The sequence below is a fragment of the Oryza sativa genome, chromosome 1 (genome assembly GCF_034140825.1).
Source record: "Oryza sativa Japonica Group chromosome 1, ASM3414082v1".
Classification (NCBI taxonomy): domain Eukaryota; kingdom Viridiplantae; phylum Streptophyta; class Magnoliopsida; order Poales; family Poaceae; genus Oryza; species Oryza sativa.
The window spans coordinates 39,790,453-39,800,022 of NC_089035.1; the positions used below are offsets into that span (position 1 = coordinate 39,790,453).

Here is a 9,570-nt window from a genome sequence, read left to right on the forward strand (position 1 = left end):
CATAACTTTTTTTTGTTTTTATTCTAATGCCACGTAAGTGCCACGTAGGACAAAGACTCGGTCAAAACCACCATGTAGACGCCACGTCAACCAAAACCACCTCCAAAACTACCGAGGGATATTGTTTGCACTAGTTTTGATAGTTGGAGGAGTCGATATACCCGGTTCTGTGTTTGGAGGATATGAATCATACTTGGGCGATAGTTGAGGTAATCCAAGTACTTTTTCCCCAGCAAACCACTTCAACGGGCCCAGCAAGGCCATGCGCGCGCGGCCCGCAGGTTCTTCATGAGTCGGCCCATCGCAATTATAATTAATTAATTAAAAACTAGGTTTCGCTCACAGAAAAAAAGAATATAAAAACCGGGTAAAAAGGCCTCGTTCTAGAACCACGCGAACCCAACGTGCCAACCACTACCGCCGAACCCCTCCCACCCTCCTTAACTCCACTATCACTGACAGGTGGGCCCACCGGGAAAACGCCACTACCTGTACTGTGCATGGCCCACATACCAGTGACCCCATTCTAGAATAACCGCGTGAACTCGAGAATTTTCCGGCCTTTACGTAGAGAGAGAGAAATCGATCAGCTCAACTGCGAGCTAACCAAGGCTGTGACCCCCGCGCTCTCACTGACAGTGTGGGCCCACCTCGTCCTCCGGTCAAGCCTCCGCGTCGACGTGTCGCGCCGCCGCGCGCCATGGCCGGCGGCGTGCTGGCCACGGTGCGGTGGGCGACGGCGTGCGCGGCGGTGCTGAACGCGGCCGCGGCGTCCACCGGGGGGGCGGTGGCGGCGCTCGCCCTCCGCGGCGGCGGGGGATGCGGAGGGGCGCTCGGCCCGGCCGCCGCAGCCGCGTCCGCGGCGTCGGCGGCGAGGCTCGTCGCGTCCGCGGTGGCCGGGTTCGCGCAGGGCGCCGCCGCGGCCGCCATTGCCGCGGGGGCCATCGGGGCGCACGTCGACAGCGACCGCGACCTCCGCCACCTCTCGCGGGTAAGCTCCACCGGCCGAACGCCAATGCGATTCGTGTTCAATTCTAATATGCGAGAGATTCGATAGTTTCGAAAACGGGAGGGGAGGGCAACGTCAAAACTTTGCTGCCAAACGGTGCTCAGAAGAGCAAATTTGTGTGTTTTGTTGTGCGATGATGCTTGAATTGTTCAATCAATTGCGGCAATCTTTAACATTTGCTTCAAGCTGCTGTGTGCTGCGATTGTTAGGCCAAGCTGCCTCTGTAGGTTGCAGCCTTGCAGCATCTGGTTAGCTCAGTCTTTGAAGGCCGAGTTTAGTTCTAAACTTTTTCTTCAAACTTCCAACTTTTCCATCACATCAAAACTTTCCTACACACACAAACTTTCAACTTTTCCGTCACATCGTTCCAATTTTAACCAAATTTCTAATTTTGGCGTGAACTAAACACACCCGAAATGTAGTGTGACAACTTGACAAGTCACCATGAGAGTAGGATACCCTGAATTAATTGACTTGAATTTGTTTTTCCTAAATATCATGTTACCAAAATCTGAAATCGTTTTTAACTTCACCGATATTCAGCAAAATGGCATCTATTCTTATAGGTGAGAGTTTTATTAGTGTTATTTTTTTTACTGTTGCTTTGCAGTGCTGATCCTGCATTTTTAGATGCTTACTGGTATTAATGTCTGAACCTTGAGGTTACTCCCTGTTCTGTTTGTTGGCAGCTGCGGTACAAGAGATGGCTTTGGTGGACAAGGTTTGGGGTGGTCATTACTGTGCTGCAGTTTGTTTTAGCACTTTGTTTGTTGTGTATTATAGTGAAGGATTTCTCTGCTGGGAGATCTTCAAAACAGTGCTTGTCAGGTACTTGCATTGTGCTATATACAGATTCAGACTGTTTTTTTTTTCAAAAAAAAAATGGGCTGTTAAGATGTTGTTAGGATCAAAATACATTTATTCTCTTAAACCCTTGGAATTCTATGCAAAGCAGCATTTTTCTGCACTAAATTTACTTATTTAAAATCAAATATATGTGGGATTTCGCCACCCTACATGGATTTTAGTATGTAACATACTTTATCCTGTCTTCATGCTTAAATTATCTATAGTATCATATGGTAACACGAACTGATATATAGTACAGCATAACAAGGAAGGCCTTCATCTCCATTCGTTTGTTAGATGTATGGATTCCTTTGTTGCAATTAGATCACTGATTCATGTTACTTGGCTTTTATCAGGACATGACCAAGACAACAGTAACTGGAAGCACACTCTGTTAATAAGTTTTATCGTCATCATGTGGGTGGCAACTATAGTTCAATGTTCTACTGGTTCTGATGTATTAAGGTGGAGGTCATTCTATGCTTCCCATGATATTGCGTGGAGGGCACACTATAGAGAGGTGTTTGATCATGGTATCCGAGAAGTTTTATGCTGTCTAGGGCGGGTTAAGTATTCGTATGTTTCTCTCTGGAACTATTTGGTATATCCTACCTCTATTGCTATTTGAAAAGTTTGAGCAACTTTGTTATTCACATTGCTAGGAGTGTATTAGAAGAAGATGATATATGTGTTGTGGCAAAATTATTGGGTGATCTTATGGCTTATCGCGCATCTGGAACTGGCCACCTTGAGCTTATAGCAGGTTGGTTTCTGTATACCCTGTGATTTGAAGTTCAGCTCTGCTCTCTTTAATCTTGGTGCATATCTGAGATATATCATTCCCTTCAAATGGACAAAAACACATATCACCCTTTATCCGTGCAATTAAGGTGAAGCTTCTTTAGGCTGGTAGTCAGCTAAAAAATTTCAACATGTTATTGTCATTATTATGTTTCTGATGCTCTGCTATATTGTGAAATTTTAGAATACATATCTGTGGACATTTATTATAGGTTTCGACTGCTAGAAGGGAGAAAAAAGAACATTTTGATGATTTTTCATGTCCCATGGTACTGTTATTCAGCAATATTATATGATCTCAAATTATTTTTCTTCAGGGTTTTCATTGTTGCAGAAATTTAAGTCATCCGCAGTTGTTTCAAAAGAACAAGCAGAGGCTCCTCAGGATCTCATTAAAGAGGCTGTTCTCTTTCATCCATTTGCTGAAGCTGCCTATACAGTTATTCCCTGACTCATTTACTTGGTCTGTCATTTTCAGTCTTGCCAGTACATTTTTTACATGTTCTCCTTGCAGGGACCACTTCTTGATTTTGGAAGGAATCCTTTTATGTTTCCATGTGTTTGGCTCAATCGGCAGGGTGTTATGACACCATGGACCCGTGCTAGGTAAATATGTGGTGCTTTGTTACATGCTTTTGCAAAACATAATTAGATTATGTTGTGAAAACTTTGTAATGCTCATTTCTGCTAATGGATTTTTTTTTTTTTTTGGGGGGGGGGGGGGCTATGCTCTTCTAGTTGCACAAAAAAAAAAGAGATTATGCTGCACATGTTTTGTCAGTGTTGCTTTTATCTTTAGCACTTGGATAATTTGTGCTTGCTTACTTTGATGTCCGTTCAATCTTTATACGAAAATAAGAAGACATATTTTAGAACTTGACTAGTGTTATTTGGTAGCATGGCACAGAGACAGCTCATATAAATATTGCAACAGAACCCTTCAAATTATTTGCATAATTTAATTTGATAAATTTGGTCTCTTCTACAAGCACAGTCACTTAAAACATGACATTGCAGCTTCCCTTGGGGTCAAAATTAAAATGAAAGGGAAAAAGAACGAATAATTAAATCCCCTTTCAAAACTACTAATTTATGTTCCAAATTTATATTATTTCCTAATTGTATTTCTATATGGACTCTATACTCTACTTCTAATATTCCTTATTTTTAATTCCGAATTTCAGTTATTTCCTAATTGTATTTCTATATGGACTCTATACTCTACTTCTAATATTCCTTATTTTTAATTCCGAATTTCAGTTATTTCCTAAGTGTATTTCTATATGGACTCTAGTCTCCTCTTCTAATATTCCTTTTTTTTTTAATTTCGAATTTCAGCTATTTCTAAATTGTATTCCTATATTGACTTTAAACTTTTCTTCCCATGTTTTTTCTTAATCTCGAATTTTAGTTATTTGTAAATTGTATTTTTATACGGATTCTAAACTCTACTTTTAATTTTATTATGTTTATTCCAAATTATAGTTAGTTTTAAATTCCTATATAGACTCTATACTCTACTTCTAATATTCATTATTTTTTAATTCTGAATTTCTATTTTTTTCTTAATTGTATTTCTATATGGACTATACTCTACTTCTAATATTCCTTATTTTTAATTCCGAATTTCTATTATTTCCTAATTGTATTTCTATATGGACTCTATACTCTACTTCTAATATTCCTTGTTTTTAATTCCGAATTTAAGTTATTTCCTAATTGGATTTCTATATGGACTCTAGTCTCCTCTTCTAATATTCCTTATTTTTTAATTCCGAATTTCAGCTCTTTCTAAATTTTGCATCAGAGCCAATTGGTGCTCCAGATTATGTTTAGTTTTTATGTGATGTCTGTCTTTGTCTGTTGTGTCTTTGCTGCATGGTATATAGTCACGCTTATGGAACTTTAGTTTGACAGGCGACCAGTTCTTGAAGGCGATAATTGGTGGCGAGGGCATGCAGCTGCTTTCCTAAAATATGTCAGTGTACCCCCGGAAGTTCTTATAAAAGGCCGTGTTAGCCAGGTTAATCAGCAGTCTACCTCACCTTCTATTTACAATTTTGTTATGGCGTGTGACGAACCTAAGGTTTTGTATTCTGTATGTAGGCAAGACGTGAGGCTGCCTATTTTGTTGTTGTCCTGCACGATTTGAAAACGTTAGTCATTGCCATCCGCGGAACTGAGACTCCTGAAGATGTTATAACTGATGGCTTGTGTAGGGAATGCTCTCTTACGGTGGATGACTTGGATGGGCTGATCAAGTAACTTTACTTTTTCTACATTTCCCTTACTTACACTAAAACTTATCTAGAGTAAGCTGCTGGTTATTTTATGAATAAATAAGGCTTATCCTTAGCCAGCTGCTTGTGCATGAAACGAACTATCTGGAACTCCCCACTGCCAATAGTCTCATGGTCCGCCATGATTAAATTTGGGAAATACTCTTCTTCGTTATGGTCCTTATGGTCAATCTGAATTAAATGTGAATTAGGACTCATTTTTTTTCTTGATAAAATGATCTGTTGCATTGCAGTTCTGATCAGTTACCCCTACAAGTTAAGGATGCTGTCATCTCATCCTTTCCACACCATGGACATGCTGGAATGGTTGAATCAGCTCGAGAACTGTACGCTAAGCTTGAAGGGCTGCCCATCCATCAAGGTTAGCATGGAAATAATGTAACTTTATATTTTATATTTGATGTGGAACTTAAATACATGGATATTTTGATCAGATGACAGTCACACATTCCTAACAATCATATTTTATAGATATAAAAATACCAAAATACCCGTCAGTAATATCTTAAGCATGACAAGTTGGTAAGTATAGAATAGATTCTTCTCTATGTACAAACAAGAACCCTTCAGTTTTTTGGACTGAACGAGTGACTTGTTTCGCTAATACTATAGCAACTTATTCTTGAAAAATTTCAAGTTAGCACCTGGGATTAACTGTCATCTTGAGACCGTCTGCAGATAAACCAGATGCAGTGCCAGCTGGATTCTTATCTTCTTTGCTCGGCGCTGGATGTGAGTGCCATGGATACAATATTGAAATCGTTGGGCATTCTTTAGGAGGTTCTGTAGCTGCACTTCTTGGTATCAGAGTAAGTTGGCTTATTACTATCAACGCACAGGGGAATTCATTTCAAGTTATTTGATTATGCTGGATTATCAATTTTTTATTAGCACCACGAGTGAATTGTTTTGGGTTTTCACCTGCTCAACTGTAGAAGTGTGGATATGTGTCAATGAGGCACTGGTATATTTTTGTATTATTTTATACTTCCATGTTAGTATTATATAGTGTTGAATTAACCTTGATTGTTTTTTGCTGGATCAACACACCTTCATAGGATTATTTAGGATTTATTGTTTCCATCAGTCTATGGACTTTCAGGAGAATGTAGAAGGGATCTTGCAATTTTGCATGATGTTATTCCTCTAAAATTTTAGGACTGATATCGCAAGTCGCACCTTACAAGAAGGGCTCATTAGACAAAGTGGCAAACAACTGTTAGTAACTTAGTTTCAAACAACCCCTTATTTGTCAGAGTAGAGAATATGCGGAAAGCTTGTTAGTTGAAAGAAATGTGGGGCATGAAGTGACACAGTTGTCAGGAATGATATGGGAGTTCGATTAATTAAACATCATAACAGCCATTTATGATGCAATATTGTACTAAGTTGTGTCAATCTTCAAGTCAGTCAAAAAATTAGTTCTTGTGACTTGTAAGTGTGCATGTATTCATGCAAACATACGAATTTCTTTAAGTCAATTGTATTTGTATTATGCAGCTGTATGGACGCTTTCCAAAATTACATGTATATGCATATGGAGCAGCACCATGTGTGGACTATGTGATCGCAGAAGCATGTTCACAGTTTGTTACCAGGTGATACTGAACTTGTCATACCTATGAACCTATTGTTCATTTATTTATTTGTTCATATATACCAGTCATGTGATTTTCTAACTAAGTGCCCATCAATCACAGTATTGTCCACAATGATGAATTTTCTGCCCGGTTATCCATGAATTCAATAATTAGATTACGTGCTGCTGCTGTGAGAGCTCTCTCAAAGGATGCTTTGCCGAATTCCGCCAAAGTTGGAAAACTAGTTGCTGGGATCGTGAGGACGAAGGGATACAATCGAAATGTTGCAGATCATCGTCAGTCTACTGGTGCTCTTCAGATAGTCAATGAGGCAAAGCTAAGAAATGATCAAATCCACGGAAATAATCTAATGCACACAATTAGAGGTGGTGTATTCCTCCTTGGTAAAGCGATATCTTGCTTGGTAAATACTCCAAAATATCGAGTGAGCTCCACAGCAGCAATCAACTATGAGTTGGGGAGCAGATCTAGAATGAATATTCTTGGTGATAGAGGGAACTGCATGGCTGCTTCCTGCAGTGTTCTGGATGTTCCTCATTTTGGAGAACCTAGTAATGCATGCGGAAATGGGAAGTCTTCTGAAGATGATCTGAATGAATGTAGCAGGGAATACAGGCTACCTCATTCAAATGATGGCACAAAACTCTCGATTGATCCTAATGATCTGCGTACAATAAGTTTGCCTGAAGGACAATCACCGGAGGTGTATCTGCCTGGTCTCGTTATTCATCTTGTTCCAGTAAAGAATCATACCTCTCCATTTCAGAAGACACCTGTGACTCGACACAAGAGTCGCAAGAACAAGAGTTACAAAGCATTTATAGCCAATCGACAAGATTTTATGGACCTTGTTGTTACACCTCGTATGTTCCTTGATCATCTTCCATGGAGGTATATCTTGAGAACTCTGCTCAAACCATATTATGTTGAAACTCGTTAGCTTTAAGGGTTGTATTTCTGTGCCATTCATACTAAGAATACCTTCAGAGTAAACCATTGTATATCAGCTGGATTGAAATTACACTGGTTTCAGATTACTCTGTTTCGGTCAATCAATATAATCATAATTGTCAGTAGAAAATTATAGATCAATGCTTGTTTCGTTACAAGGATCTTATGCATAATTATTTGGTTATGGTGCTAGTATTTTTCAGTGGTGTATTTTTCTGGACTAAAATAATTGATGCTATTGCTTTATAGGTGCCACTATGCCATGCAAAGGGTTATAGAAACTCGGAAAAGGGCATGCTAATTCATGATTCGTCCACCAGAGATGATACTGTGTGAAGTTAATTTTGCAACTCTCCTTAATTCTTGTAGATAAGTTCAGGATGTTAGGATCATCTGCTTCTTGCAGGAGGTTGGCTGCATATACAGTGTTGACTGTATTACTGTAACTGTAAGTAGAACAGTTCAGAGCTGAAGGGTGTTGCCAATGTGAAAAACATCACTTGGACCTTAGCATTTGTTGTACTAGGAGTATCTAGCTTTACATAGGCTTGCTCTGAGGTCAAAGTAGAGTACAGCATGCCACTATTATTTATGAAACCTTTGGTAGTGAGTAATTATATTAGTCTGTAGCATCAAATTTTGCTGCAATGTTGTTGTAACTCTAGTGTTCACACATTACATGTAATTGTCTGAACAATCATGTACCATGTACTCCTACTTGCTGAATAAAGAAACTAGTTTCTGCAGCGAAGAAAAGCTGTCCCTCATATTGCATTTCCGTTGCTATGAACTCTGAAAGCATTGCAACCCTGTCAAAGTCCAGTTAGCACAGAATCCTTTGCAGTGCAGTGCACTTTGACTTGTTTGGGACAGAGGTGACTTCTGAATCTGGTTTACATGATTGAAGGGATAAAGTTTTGTACTCACAAGCATGCAGGGTTGATTGATCCATGAAATTGTCAATGGCTCAGTTCAGAGACAGAGATAAGAGTTTCAACTTTCAGGTACTGCAAGAATTTCTCCCCTGTTGAATTATCTGGCATAGTTTAATTAAAAAGATACTACATCAACATCTTTGCATCTATTGCCCTCTTGGAGACATGCATTCAATCCTCTGTCAGATGAGCAGATCCAAGTAGTAGCACTATTCATTTATTCAAGAGCTTGAGATAGTGTGTGACAACTAGAATGTGATGAGGATACAGCCACACGCATGCATGGCCTGAATATACTATAAAAAAAAAGAGATATATATTTTTTTTAAAAAAATTCTGGATCATCTCAACAACCCCATCCTGCCATAATAAAACACCAAGACACAACTCCAGCACCAGCAAGCTTGCAAGTGAAGTTGTCATGGACCTTTTTAAGAAGGGGACCCAAATATCTATCTATCTATCTATCCCCATCATCTCCAGGAGAAAAACAAGGAGAAAACAAAGATTCTTGAGAAATAAAAAGAAATATACATCATAAAAGATATGCCATCAGATTGGCAAGAACCAAGGAATCTCTTGTGACGAACTAAGCCCAAGGAAAAAACACTTCTTTTTTTTTTCCGTCTTTCAAAGCAACTTGCTCTGCATGACGTGTTGGAATGCATCCATCCATTCATATCTAGCTGATGAGGACGTTCATGCATACTGATGACCAATGCAGAAAAAAGGCAGAGGAAAGAGCAGAACATATTCGACGCAATCATCGGATCGCCGTTTGCTGTTATAGTTCCTTCTCATCTCCTTTTTCCAGTTCCTTGTTTAATTCAGACAAAGATGATCAGCTACCTAGTATTCCAGCTTTGTTCCAATGCATCCCTTTGATTCTTTTCCTGAATTTCTGACGTAGCAAAAACTGATACAAGTTCTTGTTGCATGAACAAGAATCATCGAATAGTTTCGCCCTGTTCTTTTTCTCACTAAGTTACAGATTTTACCTCGGTTTCCGTTAGCACGTTTTTCAAACTACTAAACGGTGCGTTCCGTGTAAAAATTTTCTACGTAAAAGTTGCTTTAAAATATCGAATATATCCATTTGCCACTAAACTAATTACCTCGAGTTA

General features: G+C 39.3%; 1 protein-coding gene across 1 annotated transcript; it reads left to right on the top strand.

Annotated features, from left to right (window-relative positions):
- Positions 1–593: 593 nt before the first annotated feature.
- Positions 594–8,267, top strand: LOC4325036 (uncharacterized). Its single transcript, XM_015765631.3, has 13 exons — positions 594–991; positions 1,699–1,837; positions 2,215–2,434; positions 2,521–2,621; positions 2,977–3,098; positions 3,174–3,265; positions 4,577–4,682; positions 4,766–4,920; positions 5,193–5,320; positions 5,638–5,768; positions 6,460–6,557; positions 6,660–7,451; positions 7,761–8,267. The coding sequence occupies exons 1-13, from the start codon at positions 701–703 to the stop codon at positions 7,810–7,812; spliced, it is 2,427 nt and encodes an 808-aa protein (XP_015621117.2). The 5' UTR covers positions 594–700; the 3' UTR covers positions 7,813–8,267.
- The last annotated feature ends 1,303 nt before the right edge of the window (positions 8,268–9,570 follow it).